At 42.7% G+C, this 15,472-nt stretch overlaps 1 protein-coding gene across 5 annotated transcripts in view; it reads left to right on the top strand.

Moving 5' to 3' along the window:
- Positions 1 to 15,472, top strand: part of REPS2 (RALBP1 associated Eps domain containing 2) — a 636,764-nt gene that overhangs the window by 564,282 nt on the left and 57,010 nt on the right. For all 5 annotated transcript variants that reach the window (XM_069204533.1, XM_069204534.1, XM_069204532.1 and 2 more), the window contains exon 17: positions 13,673 to 13,756. In XM_069204533.1, coding sequence (XP_069060634.1) covers positions 13,673 to 13,756 — 84 coding nt within the window. The remainder of the gene's footprint in view (positions 1 to 13,672; positions 13,757 to 15,472) is intronic.

The raw sequence follows: 15,472 nt of genomic DNA, 5'->3' as shown, positions 1-15,472 counted from the left end.
AAGTGTCTTGCATAAGATTGGCATTTTAAAGAAGGAGATGAGAACTCACCCATTGCAAAAATCTTAGTCGACTACTACAGATTATTGTATGAAGTGTTTCTCACGGTCAGTGTCCCCATAAAACGAAGAGAATTATTTCTTGTGTTCACTATGTGACTGACCTGCTGTAGTGCACTATACCAGCCAGTGTTTAATTAGTGGTGATGTTTGCCCAGTGCTTGGCACCAGCGTGTATTTAAGGCAGTCTACCACACGGGGGCGCTGTCTGTATTGGAGAAGTGCTCATCAATAAAGCATTCAGTTAACTTCACAAACGTAGTACAACCAAGGGACCCGGGCCATCCTTTCAGCTTGCGGTGACCTAGAATTGTCCAATCATCATCCATGTGATGGGCAGTATTTGACAGTGCTGGTATTTGACAGTGCTGGCAGGGACTGTGAGTACTGCCAACGATTGTGACCCTCGGAGAAATACCTCCGACATTGGCACTTATATTTCTCCAATTTATGCGCTGTGCAGTCAATTCGAGAGTTTTATAGTAAAAGCATGTGACCAAAAGGCCATCAGTCTTTCTCTATTTTGCCACTAGGTGGCACTTTAAGGACACTTTTAGCAAAATCGACTCTTTCTTCACCCTAAAACGCAAACCTGTTTCTTTATTTACATTTCACCTTTCTAGTTGGCCGCGCAGCCTGTGTGGTTTTCTTAAGATCCGCATTCCATTGTTGGATGTGGGCCAAGAATTCATAGCAGCCTGGCTTCTGGTCACAGTCAAGATTTTAAAGATGAACATCAAAGCAAATGTAAGCATAACAGCTGTAGCTCTCCGAGCAGTGTGTGCGATGTTGTATTTGGCGTCTAGTCTCATCTCGAACATTAGGTTGTTTTCTCTGTTATAGCCTCACACTGCTATCTTCCGTGCTCCGAAGGCGCTTTACAAACTGAAGGCATAGATACTTTTCATGGGTTACTAATCCCTCCTCCTGGAATTCATACACGAGGGCAGCAGGTTCCAGTCTTGAATCCACAATTCAGCGCCTTGAGACTCACAAGGGTGATTTGCCTCGCTTTACCCATCCTGGATTTCTTTATTTATTCACACCAATAGGATTCAAGGGGTCAGGGGAGGGGATGCCGATTTATGAAGCTAAAAATGGCTTTCTTTTGGCTGTCTCCTGCCTGAAATTGCTCCCCTTCAATTGCAGTCTATGGGGGAAATACATTCCCCCGATTATTTTTTATATTCTCCCTCTTTCCTCTTATAAAATGTTGGCATGTGTAGGAATAACCTGGAATAATATCACCAGTTCCAGGCAGGTTGGGAGTTACCCTCTTGTTATCAGCCTGTTAGTTGAACATGCAACACTGCCTCTTAGGCACACATTTCATGTCAAGTGTTTTTCCAGATTCAGCGAGAAACCTCAAACCCCCTCAAACGTCCCAGACTGAGGGGACCTGCAGTGGCATTTCTTTTTCTCAGATAGACAGTGTTTCTTTGCGCTTTTCCCCAAGTTACTGAAGCTAGCACGTTGGTTTGCGCCACAAGGTTTTGTTATAATCAAATGTGCAGCCTTAAAACTTGATTTTTATGACCACATGATTCACAAAATATGAATCCTACAGTGAAGTTCACTGAGTAATGTGAAAAACCCTGGTCTACATAGTGTACTTTTCTGCACAGGTGACTCAAGGTTACTGAAAAGGGGTGAATGGGGGTGTTGAGGCAGGAGCAAGAGCGGGAAGGAGAGTTCTTGAATATCACATGGGGGGCTTCGAGGTAGGCGTGTCCCACAAGGGAAGATGATCCTGGTGCAGGTGTAGGGAAAGGGTTTATCTGTGCAAATCTCACAGAGTCACAGGTTTACATTCGTGACAGTTTTGAATATTGTGTTTCAGAGTACATACAGCAGAAAGGTAGATTTATTTCTTCAGACCTAGATGTTTTTTCCTTTGTCAGCCAAGTGCAGCGCTGTAGGGCAGCCACCCTGCCAGTATTCCACCAGCATGGCTGGTATTTTCATGCCAAGGCAGGCAAACCATCAAGAAAATCATTACAATCCAAAATCTCCAATGTTTAAAATATAAACTGAAAGCAACAAATACCGAATGAAAGCAAGTAAAAAAAATTAATCTAGGTTACTAAATGCCTTTTAAAACAAACAAAGGCAGAATTGCTGTGTACAAAAGAATACAGAAGATATACCACAAACTATTTGTGCAACATCTACCTGCCCTTCTAAAGCGCCCAAACACGGTGAGATTTTTCTCGAAGAAAGGTGGCAAAACTCACTACAGCCGGAAAAAAAAACAGCAGCAGCTAAAAGGTACCAGTGAACACTGCCATGTTGTGAGGTGATGCGTCGCAGGTGAACACCGTGTTTCATGCATTTTTGTGCAAGTGAAAGATGTTTTGTAAAGTGCGCGCGACACAAAGCAATACTGTTCCATGTGAAAGTAAACTGAGCTTGTTTTGCGAATAAAAGGAAAAGAAACCTCTTTCACCCTTCAGAAACCTCAAGTCCTAATCCCCACTCAACAGGTTGCCTCTCTGTCAACACACACCCTTAGACATAAAGCCCTGTATTTTGTAGAAAAAAAGATTAAGGCTCAGAGGAAAGAGAATCCCACCCACGGATCAGTAACAAACTTAGCAGTTGCGAATGCCAGAGCTGCGCCTGCCTGACATTAAACCTGGATTAGTCTTCAAGAGCACATTAGAGCAGGGAAAGTACCCGGATGTCGCTGACGTTCACTCTCCTCCATTTTTGATTCATTCAATTTAATGGGATTATATCTACATATTGTGTTCTTTAGATCGATGTGTGCTTACAAGACTCATTGTGACACAAAGGTCTGTATTTTACAGAGGTTGTGTGGGAAAATCGATTTCAGATGCTGCACAAGAATGCCATGTTATTGAGCATCCCGTCACATGTTTCGAATAAAATTAGGTTTTGGCGGAGGGGACTAACCCATCACAAACATGACAGATATTTCGTCCACCGTAGTACGATCCCATTCTATCCTATGGGGATCGTAATAGTGCGAACGGGATATCCGTCCCTCCGCCAAGACCCAAATCAGGCCCTTAATGTTGATGATAATTATTGTTCAGATTCTTTGATTTAAGACCAACTTGTTTGTGTTTTAGATTTATAGGACATTTTCTGTAGCTGAAGAGGTAGATAGGAAAGTGGTCCAGGGGCGCACTTTGGTATTATCAAACGGCCTGCAGAAGTCCATATGGTGATAGAGACGCTGCCTATAAACAACGTGATTCGCATTACCCGCAATCAGAGCCAACTCATTAAGCGAGCTACATACTCCTGTCTTTGGAAATAGAGCCAGACTCCCAACGCCACCACAGGAGGGACACACAGCCAAGTCTGTCTAGGCTGGATAGTAAGAGAGAGCCTTTGTCATCTCCCTAGTTGGGTACCGAGCACCCTTGAGGAACAGTGGGTGCTTCAACGATCATTGGCTAACAACACCCGATGTAGTACCAAGCGATCAGCATGCCAATCCGATATTTGAGAGGGATGTGGTGATGGTCAAGGACCGATATCCTGGCAGCAAGGTTTGAATGCCATTTGAGCTGGAGCTATGGCCAGTGTTGCGATGCTAAGACACCATTTGTCACTGCTCTGAGAAGGACTGGGGTGGCCACATGCAGTGTATCATTCTTCAGGAAGTATCAGGGGCACAGTTCGGAGAGGACCCTAGATGACCGCAGCAAACAAGCAGCAGAAGATGACCAGAATGATGTGGAAGGGCAGGACCTCCTGCTCAATATTCAGAGGCTGTGGAGAGGAAAGTCAGCACCCTTACTCCCACTCAGTGCAGTGAGGAAACAGAGCCTCCCTTGAATCCTGAGGGTGGCCATCCCATCACCATCTAAGAGAAGACCTGATGCCCTTCAGCTAACCCAGAGGCTTTGTAGTACAGAACTGACCATTCGACAGTAAGTAGAGACGTGTGGGACCTGTTCTCTAACATACTTGTGTAGGTTTGGGTGTGTTTTATAGTTTTGTAAGTTGGGGAGGAATGTAATGTTTGACCCACTCAGGGTGAAGGGAGTGGGTTATTTCGCAGCGGTGTTTGTTTATGTTACCACCCCTAGGGTTTCGGGATAGTTGGTGTTGCCCGGATGTTGTGTTGAGCCAGCATTAAAAGGGCCCACCAGGTTCCGGGGTGGGGTCAGCGACTGTGACCCGGTGTACTGCGTGTTTCACTGCCTCAGCGACCTACACTGTTCCTGCACCACGTACCTCGAGAAACCGCAGCTCTGTCGGGGATACACCTTCCCAAGTTCAGGTACAAACTCTCAAAGGTTGTGCTGGTGAGGGCCAAGGGCATCGTGAACCCTCCGCTTTAGCAGCTTCCGCGAGGGCATGGGTCTTTATAGCCCTCTTCTATCTGCAGCTTGGAAGTCAAAAGGAGAAAGGAATAATGTAAGATGGGTAAGTAGAAAAGCGAAAGATGGAAGCAATAATGAATGGAAGGAAGGATGAAAGGATATATGGATGAGTGAGTAAATGATTGGGTGGATTAAGCAGTAGATGGATGAGTGGAGGAAAGGATGAATGAATGGATGGACAGGTGAAAGGAAGGCAGAGTAAAGGGATGAATAGATGGATGGATGAGTGGGTGACTGGATAGGTGAATCGACAGTAAAAGGGTGAATAGATGGATGAGTGGGTAAATATCGAATTAATGGATCGGAGAGTGGATGGACAAATGGGTGGATGGCAGAGTGACTGGATTAAGGATGGATGGTGGATGAGTTAGATGGATGGATGGAAAATGGATGGATGGCTGGGTGGGAGAGTGGTTAGGTGGAAAGATGCATGGCAGGATGGATGAGAGAAATAGTGAAAGACTGAATGATGGATGAAAGAATTAATAGATGACAGAATGTAAAGGTAAACAGTGGATATCAGCGGGTGGATAGAAGGTTGAGAAGATGAAAGGATAGATGCTTGGATGGAAGAGACAGGGGAGCTCTTGTAGGGAGGGAGGGAGGGTTGGGCGGACGTGCTTTGCTTGCTTATGTCATCTGAGATTTAGTTCAAAACGGGAGTATTTTAATTTTCTGGCTACTCCCTTGGTGAGGCCGCGTTTTTCCATAACCAGGCCCACTTTTGTTGCCAGTCCCACGAGCACACAGTTGAGGGTGTGCAGTGGAGCAAAGGGACTGTGCTTCCGGTATTTAATACGGCCTCCGGTGTGTGCTAGTCCGCTTCAAAAGCAGTCACAAGCTACCCTTTCGCACACCAGTACTTCTGCATTCCTACTGCAGTGATTTTCAAGGTTTCCCCAGCAAATACAACCTTGTCAGCAGGCTCAGCATCCTCGTTGAATAGTTATAAACCTTAAGCGCTCGAGTCTCTAGTACATTGAGTAGAATCGAAATGGACCAGGTTTCAATGTGCGATATGTGCACCTTGTTAAACGCCTCAGGACAGCACCTTAAGCAGTCACAAGAACACAATTCACGTGAAACTCATTTTTGTTAAATAAAGTACTGCAGAAAGTACTGCATTGAATTAATTGTGTACAAGGTAATTTACCCATTATGTACATTTATTAATTAATTCATAAAAAAAAACTTTGCAACAGAGCAAAAGGAAAGTGGTGATTAGTGCGCCTCAAGTGAATTTTGCCCAACACCAAAAGTAGAAGGTAACATGTAATTCATGAATAACTGCTGTATGGTGCACTGTCTCTAGACAGCCATGATGCTTTAAAACACAGTATAAACTCAGGAAAAAAACAGTATGTAATGCACAGCACAAAGGTCTGTCTTCATGCAAGGTTGACAACGTTTCGACCCATAACTCGATACCGGGGTCTCATTAGGACAGAAGGAATAACCTGTGGAACTGTATAAAATATAAACAAAAATCTATTATGTGATATAAAAGATGTGCCATAGTTAAGGGGTCAAGAGATCCTCACTGGCTGCTAACCTGACGTTTCAGTCATCAGTTGCCACTCACACTAATTTAGTAGTAGAACCTGTCGAGGAAAGACCGTCTTTCAAAAATTCAGTTATACAGCAGTTCCCTGGGTTATTCCTTCTGTCCTGATGAGACCTTGGTATTGAGTTTTGGGTCGAAACATCATCGACATTGTATCGGGCAACGGAAAAAAGGCAATTGTGCGGCTGGTGCGTTGCACATTTCCTTGTTAAGAACATTTTTTATTTAAGGAGTAGGTGCATTCAAGTTATCTTCAAATGTACATGAATTGCAATTTATCCAGAATGTATATCCAGCATATGGAAGTCTACAAAATCACCTTACATATGTGAACCGAAGCCATATTGGCACCCCATGCATGGGTTTTGCCAAACCTAGATTAACAGCCAGCTCTAATTTTCTGGGGTTACATCTTCTCTAATTACAGCTATAGGGTAGTTAGATTTGGAAACCTATTTTGTCTGACATTATAGATGGATCACCCCCTAATACCTGGGAATTTTTCATATGAGTAAGAAATGGCAGCCAGAATCTTTCAAACGTATACTTCCCATTTTAGATTGTTGCAGAGTTGCAAAAGAACCATACCATTCCCCACCAGCAAACCAACCTCGGCGCCAAGGGCTGTTTCCATATTAGTAGTCAAGCTATGCACTGCAGATTTCAACCAAAAAATTGAGTCTTGCTGAAACGGACCAAAAGTTATTAAAGTCGCAGCACACGTGGGGACACACCACGCCAGGCACTTTGCAAAAGTTATGTTACATTTCAACTGTTGATTGGTATAGTCAGACATTAAAAGGACTGACACTTTAGCTAAAGTAAAGTAAAACATTGTGACATTATGTCACAATAGTGACCATATAATGCTACAGAATGTGGAGCACAATTTGCCGTTTCTTGCCACAAGAATTTGGTCAGCCCTGCCACATAATTTGATTTCCACTGCTGGATAGTTCAAATGGCCCTGACAATAGCTCATAATGCATGTTTGGTGCAGCCTATGCATTCTTAGTGCAAGCAGCTCACGAGCAAGATGACTTGTAAAGTTTTTTTCTTGGTATGTCGCCAATGAACAACTTTAGGATATAGTTTTCAAGTATATTGTGTCCCTGAGGATCTTGTTCAGTGGCATTGTACAAATGAGCAACTTACTCAATGATAGCCTGCAAGGTGGCTCAGACAGTTGAATTCTCTCTGTTAACATCTCCAGTGATCTGGCTTTGATTCCTGGCAGGGCCAGCTCAACCTTCCCTTTCAAGGTTGATACATTGAGTGTCATTAAATTAGTTAGTAGTTGAATCTATTATTTAGAGATGGCAGAAGTGTGGAATGAAAAGCTATGTAGATAAACAAGTTACAATTATTGTGATCTGTACACAGGCACCCACATCATTTGACTCAAACTCACCTGAAACGTGTTGACATTGATTATCAGGGGCTATCAAGTTAAAGTTCAATTGAAAAGGTGTTTTTTGGCTTGACAGGTCTTCATGAAACTACCACATAAAATAGTGTTTGAGGCTAAGGGCCTTATTTAGAGATTGCCAGATGAAGGGCATCTGTGTTGTTTCCACTGAATGAAGGGTGGATTGATGCTAATGGTTCTTTTTTGCAGATGGCCCCATTGCCAAACTGTAAGTAAGGCCCTATGTTTTGACTTGTAAAGTGTCCTACAGATCTCTCCAGGGTGCAATAAATAAAAAGAGAGATAGTGAATCAAAAAAGTTGTGTTTCCCATTTTAACTTCCATAGGAAACTTTGCTCTCAGTTTTAGCAATAATCTTAGAGAAGAACAACACAAAACATTTAATTAAACTAGAACTTTTTTTTCAAGTCAGTGCCTTTTCCCGATTTGGTGTAAATCCATTTAGTTGTTTTAGAGATTGTTTTGTTACGTCAAGATACCAGCCCGCTTCAAAGGGTTCATTATAGAGATATCTCGATCATTAGTGTGCAGACCATTGTGAGCCCAGATACGCGGGCAGTCTGCAACCTTATACTTTAAAAAATAAACAACTTTGATTGGAGGGGGTAACATTTCTCTCGTTGACCATTGAGGATTTACAGTCCCAATCCCAGGTCAACAAACTTGACCATACTAAATCTGTGTTACAACTGCTGTTAAGCATCGGGGAGCTTGGTGCTTTCATTACGAAAAAAATGAAGGGCCAGTAAGGAAGCAAGGGGAGCCTCATCTGAATCCATGCGCATGTGGATCCTTGATGACAGAAAAAGTCAGAAAGTCACCCATAATGGGTAGGGTGCATCCAACTCCTGGTGCCCACTGACTCTTACTGTGCACAGCGGGTTGACCACAGGGCCTGAAACTAGACCAACACTACAGCCAAACCCTGCTGGACATGAGCAGAGGCCATGTGCAGGTGAGGGTTGGGCCCAAGGCCTAACCTACAGTCAGGTCATACGAACCAACCTAACCAGACTCTGGATGTCGGGGCTCCACCTACTCATGCCACCCTTCCCACTTCTTGGCACGGAAAGCAGCTCTGTGCATCGCTTTCATGGTCCGGATTAGATGTACTCCCTGCTTGTGCCTCTGCTGAGGGATTGCTCACCACGCAAGAAAATGATACATCTTGCATTTAGTTTTTTTCTGGACCTCTGCAATTGAAAATGAATACATGCAATTGATTCTGAAGTTTTTCCATCTCCCCCTTCTCCCACATTCTCCTCTCTTATAGCCTCCACATCTGTGTTATGTCACAAGGGTCTACAGAGATGTTGGTGATGGTGGTGCTCTTCTGAAAATGCCATAATCCTTCTGGCTGCAAAATGAGGTAGAGCCAGAAGTCATGCCTCAAAAAGACATCTGTAAAACTTTCTGTTTGGGGCTCGCATACTTCCTTTTTCCAAGCCTGTGAGATTAATTTGCATTTAAAAAGTAAGCTTCAATAGCACAAGCATTCCTCATTATATTAAATGTTAAATATTTGTATATAATATTTTGAATTTGTGAGTATGGAACAGGAAGCTTGCAGCCTTCAAACATGAAGCTTTACCTAACAATGACATAGATTGAGGTGGATCTTCGGTCCAGGCGTGCAAACTGGAATTTAAAAAAATAAAATATATCATTGGTTAAGACTCTAAGATCCTGATTACGAGTTGCACAGTACCCGCATGGTGGTAAATCAGCTGTCAAAATTATGTTACAATGCATTTATGAGTTAAACCCCATGGAATGGAGAAATACCAGGTGGGACCTGATTTACTGATTATAAAACCACAAGGAATTCCCATTTCTCTGGGGTTTAACACATACATTTAGCACTTGCTTTAAGCAGGTGGTAAATAGGTGTTGGTTGCTGTGTGTGGAGTGGGTGATGAACTAGTTGGGGTATTTGGAATATAGAAGGTAAGGTGCAGCTAAGCTGTGGCATTAGGAAGCAAAGAGTGCTCCACCATGCCAGAAAAAGTTGGTCAATGAGGCTTGGCTGCTGTAGGTAAAGTCAGGTCCAATGTTCCCGCACCCAAGAAAATTAGCAACCAGAACACTTATCTACTCATGATAATGGGAGCAGAATTTCAAGTGGTAATTCAACGCTACAGGACTCAATAAGGGCCTTGGTATCCTTTTAGTTCAAAAATAGTTTCCGTTTCACACAAGGGACACTGCTTTTGCACTGAGATGTCAGTCATTATTGAAGAGGGGAATCTAGAACACCTCTCTGCTTTCTTCTTTTCAAGACTGGTTCCCATTGTTAAGGAATTGGTGGTGACGTCACAATAGGAAAGGCGGAAGCCTGGAGTGATATCCAAGATAACAAAACCATCACAACATCTGGGAAAGTCATTAATACTGGCACAACCCAGATGAAAAAAGAAGCTAGGAGTTTGGTATTTAGGAATATTTCACCCATCCTCCTAAGGAAAACAAACGGAATGCTCACAAAGTGACGCTTAAGCTTTTTTATCAGCAAAACTGAGTTGAGAACATTTTAGATGCTGTTACTTTGGAACATCTATAATGTCCTTACACTTGCAAACAAGGCACAAGGAGGTCTATTAAGGCAGAGGAGGAGGGAAACAGAAACATGGAAAGCCACCAGCAGCCAAGAGCACCTACAAGAAGCAAGTCAGATCAACTTTGTGTAAAACGAAGAGTGGGAACAAGAGGCGGAGTTAGGACCTTCAGTAAAGCTGTGGCTCATGTTTGCATCAAGTGCAATACACACATCTGGAGTTCTAAGCAGAATACCAGGATTTGCAAGAAAATTAGCTGACGACCACAATAATTAGTTTCATCATTAATTTTGTTTAATGTCTTTCTGCCTTTTTTATTCCATTTTTGATCCCGTACTAAAGTGCTAGTTTTACTGGCGAAATTAAGAAAAGCACAAACATTTCTGAAAGGCAAAAAACACTAAAAAAGCAACAAAATACAGAAACGGATTATTCTTAAAAGTATCTACTTCTATTTAAAAAACAACACTATCTAATTAAACATCATAATAATCATTGTTATACACCTGCTACGTTTGTAAGCTGTACATAAAAAACAGCCAGCATGTAAAGGGTAAAATATAATCTTTACTAGATGACTGCACCAGCCGCCGCTGCTGCACTTGGCTGGGGTGGGGCTGAATAGAGCTGCTGACTGTGTGCTTGGCACGGTACAGAACACAGCTAGGACCCGCAGCCTCGTTCCGGACGACACCCATTATGTATTGTCTTTGGATGTGTACATACTGGCTTGTGGAGTACGGGTTGCTGGCACAAACTGTGGATGCAGTGTGGCATAAAAAGACGACAATTATTTGAAAAACTTTGAGTGCGTTATGGAAATTCAGTAGCAAATGCATCGCTAACGTGAAGTTACAATTACAAAACCGAAATCCCAGAAAATTGACCAATAATGGGTAGCTGTGCAAACCATAACCCAAACTTTTACCTAGCTCTGCGTATGACCTCACACATTACGTCGCAGAGGACATTCAAAATGACAGCAACAATCTCATTATTGCATGATTGACTATATTGCACGATGCAAACTCTGTGCATGTCAAGCACGCACAAGAAATAGTAAACCCACAGTTTACTATGAGAAGGATAAAATAACCCATCAGTTTGTACATTTAATATGGGCATAAGGGTTGAGATCTTAAAGCGTACTTGAAGAATATAGGATCTGTACAAAGTGTATTATGAACGAATGGACTCTATATTAATGGTACAGGGAAATGGTATAATTCACCCCAAACTTTGGGCAATTAATACATGATTTAAAGAGTGAAACATCAGCGTGAGACTGAACGATGTACCATTGCATATTATATTTATTCTAGTTTTCAAACTGTAGTTAATTTTGAAACATTTTTGTGTTACAGATCATTTCTAATATTTGATGTTTTTATTTTTAGGATGCTTCATGGAATGTTTTAATGTTTACATTGCTTTGGCTTCTGTTGACAGCAATAAAGTATGTTGTTGACGATTTGCATATTATGTAACATACACAAATATACTGCCTCAAAGTCCAAAGTTCCACTTGATATGTTCACGACTCGCGTCAAGTTTGAAGGATTCGACGATACTCTGTTACAAAAGAGAGACAAGTATAATATATTAGAAGATAACTATTCATTGATACACATGCGATAGGATATACTGAATATATACATGAGTTTAAGGAAAAATACGAGGTTCAGCACATCAGTTGTGAGAAGCCCTGATGAAGTCTGTGTGGAGATGTTTACCCAGACGAAACATGTGTTGGCTTGGCTGTAGCTGTTAAAAGGAAACATTAAAGAAGATCATGAACATATCAAGTGGAACTTTGGACTTTGACTTTGGCTCTTATTAATACTTGTGTTTGGACTTGAGTGCTTCCGTTAGCATATATAGTTAGGGATTGCTCCTTGTTTGTCCCATTCAAGGTTGTTTAGGGGAACAACCTTGGGCAGCACCGTCCACTGGACACTATTTGTGATACTGTAGTGAGCGCCCCGTCCTCATAAAAAATCCCCTTCTCGTGTTTTGGCTTTGCCTCTGCACAAGATTCAGGATGGCGGTCACAGTGATTACCATATATTTGAAGTTCACAATGGTATCATAACAGTGGATGCAGTTTTAAGTGCATTTTCCACAGATATGTGGATTAAGAGTAGTATACGTTGTCTTGTCATTTAAATTTCCTAAGCATGTTTCACCAGTGAAGCCATGGGCAGTGTTTCCTAGCTACACATGTGCTAAACAAGTCTACAGTTAGTTTGACCTGGAAGTGGCATAGAGCGGACATATTACAAACTCTGGCATAAGATTATGTCTACTTCACGTTTAGTGGCTTTTAATTAGTGTGAAATATTCTCATGGGCTACTGGCTGAGTTAGTCATGTAATTGCAAGATGTGGTGGGTAAAATCCTAAAACGATGTACACTCTTATGTAGATCATATTGTGTGTATGCCAACAAGATGCTTTACACAGCACTTGGGGTCTCATGATGAGTTTGGTGGGTGGAAAAGTCCACTCGCCAACCTGCCACGTTCAGGAGACCGCCAGTGCAGTCTCCTTCCCACTGGCCCTATTTTGGCCCTATTATGAGTTTACCGCTGGCCCAGTGGGAGATGCACAACAACCTTGATGCCGGCTCGTAATACGGCCAGCGACAATGCTGTTGGTCATCGGGTGTACCAACACCCGTCGCGCAAATCACTGTCTGCAAAGCAGACAGTGATTTGTGCAACAGGTCTGGCCAGGGGGGCCCCCGCACTGCCCATGCCAAGTGCATGGGCAATAGGGGGGGGCCCTGGGGCCCGGGCACCCCATCTCCGCCAGCCTTTACATGGTAGTGAAACGGCCATGTAAACGCCGGCAGAGAGAGGGGTCATAATCCCCAGGGCAGCGCTGCATGCAGCGCTGCCCTGTCTGATTGGGACTGCCAGCACCGCCAGGCCGTCGGGCGGCCAAAAAGTGGTGGTGCTGGCGGTCCGACCGTGGATGAACTGCTACGGTCATAATGTGGTGGTCAGACCGCCACTGCGAATCAAGACTCATAATTAGGTCCTTGATTGTGTGAGATGACAAAAGCCTTAAAGCTGTGATGTGACACTATTTTTGTCCTTTACACGCTAATGTGATTGTAGTACCATTTTGTGAAGTTACAAGAGTCCAGAACAGTGTCAGATGCCACGAACAGTATGTGATATGGACGTGTATTATAGTTTCACAAGTAACCACTGCTGGCCAATTCCAGGGGGTTTCTGTTTTGTTTCATAACCATAATTTCAATTTAACTCTATTTGTTTAGTAAAGCTTTGAGTTTGTTTGAAAGGTAGGTGATGTTTTAGGAGCAAAAGAAACCAAAACCTACACTTAGTGTTTTTTCATTGAAAATATAACAATTTTTTAACATGCCATCATAAAACCTGGATCAGGGAAAGGAATTGGAAGTTTTGGATAGAAATGACAGCATGTCAAACCATGTAGCCCATTTCTAAGAATCCACTTGTTTTTGTATTTCTTGTTGCAACACAAAGCGCATTCTTCTTTAATTAAAAACGATCTTTTAGGTGATTAGCCTGTCATTCAAAGAGTCTCATATGGATAACTGGTAATGGATATTTTAAACTTATGACATTGCACTTGTATTTTATGTTTCATTGCTTCTAACTCTAAGTACTTAGGTCTTTGTCATTTTGAGTGTACCTAAAGTCGTTTTATTGTTGCAGATTGATCAAGGTGCTGAGGTTGAGTTACCACCACCACTGAAAAGAATCCCGTCCCAGACTGAAGAAGGCAGCCCTTCTAAAAAAGTAAGAGCATGATAATGCATGCTAAAGCCCACTAGGCCTTTACTTCCCTCTGGTTGTGTTCCTGTCACAGACATCCAGTGCACATGATTTGTGGGTAGTGATGGTGAGCGGCGTTGCCTATCGAAGTGGGAGGGGGAGATTTGATTGTTGTACAGAAACCACCAGACTTTTTGCGGGATACTGGTTCCAGAGTCCATTTCATTTTCTTCTCCCTTGCTCCATTGTTTTCCACCAACCAAGAGTGAAAATCAGAAAAAGTGAGGGTTTAAATGAGGAAATACCAGCAGTCCTTCATTAGTCAGAGTTCTTCCTGCCCTCACTAATTCTGTTGGTCTGTCTCTGTGACAGTCAGCTAGTCACCCTTTGCCATGAGAATGGATATTCTATTATTTGTTCTTAGAGAACTACATACATTTTTCTAACATTGCAGAGTAATTATTATTTGCGTCTGCCTAAGAACAGAGTTTCAAGACATAACACCATTCTTAAGGTTTGTGGAGGGGTTGAAATGGTAACGCTAAATGTGCTGCAGATCGTGTATCGCACTTGTGGCCTGTCTCGGTGCTCCTCTTAAGCCCACTCCACCACTTGGTGCCACTTCCCTGGTTCATGACTGGTTCCACTGGTGAATGGCAGCTCTTGCCTCCCGGACAGTTCCCTTTCTTCTGCCACAGCTGCCTTTCCCAGTTAAACATTGACAATTGATCATGTCTTCCTGCTCCTAAAATATCCTGCCTGCATCCAACCTCTAAGTGGAAATGAACTTTTGTAGGGTAGGGGAGTTAGGGAGTGGAACAGAGAAGGTCACTCTCTAGCAGGATGTTCTCCAATACACATGCCGTTTGTAGAAGGTGTAGATGTCAGCGCACCGGACTACATAGAGGTATGTACTGTTGCTTTCTGGAGCTGCCCTGAAATCCACCCGCCATCCCTGGTTCCACTGCTCCATGTCATTCCTTCTATTCCTGACACTGGCGTGGGCGTCATTTGATCACAGCACCAGCCATCTCCAAACCTTGCACCTTCTACTAATTTGTTGTAAACTCTAGCACCAAAGATCCTGCTACGCCCTTCTGGTGTTAGTTTCATCAAATACAGTGTAATTTGTGATGGTTGGGTTGGCATCTTTTTTATGATGCACGGAACGTGTTAGCTTTCCTTGTCCATTCATTCAGTGTTTTCCTATTTTCCATCCGTAGTTTTCAAACTGTGTCTCCATGTATAGCAGTATCTATCCATACCTTCTGGCCAGCCCCCTTGATCGCTAACATGTCTACTCTTCTCTTGATAGCCCTTAAACGTCCATCTTGGCACCTTTTGAATGTATTTTCCACCATTAAAAACAAGGTCCGTGTTCTATTTGCCCAGATGGAAAGTGTAGTCTTTAGATGGCCTATACTTCCTGTGCTGTTTGAATTGTAAAAACTGGTTTTGAATAGAACTTTTTCTAACAAAGGATTACAACGTTTCGCTCTGTAAATAACTGATATCACTGTCAAACTCGACCCCGGCCACTGTATTGATCTCTCAATGAAGAAAAAAAGGCTTGAATATGTTGCTTCGAGATACAAACCTGCAACCCAGCACAAGCATCAGTCTATCTGTAGATTGATTCCACAGGTATTATAACCTGCTGAGATATCCTAATTGCATGTGCTTGTTTAATGGGACCAAAGCCGCCACTCTTGTGTCAACATAGGAGAAAATCTATCTCAG

This window comes from Pleurodeles waltl, chromosome 8 (genome assembly GCF_031143425.1).
Source record: "Pleurodeles waltl isolate 20211129_DDA chromosome 8, aPleWal1.hap1.20221129, whole genome shotgun sequence".
Taxonomy (NCBI): domain Eukaryota; kingdom Metazoa; phylum Chordata; class Amphibia; order Caudata; family Salamandridae; genus Pleurodeles; species Pleurodeles waltl.
Note: the sequence above shows the minus strand (reverse complement) of the source record. Positions and strands in the feature narration are given on the sequence as shown.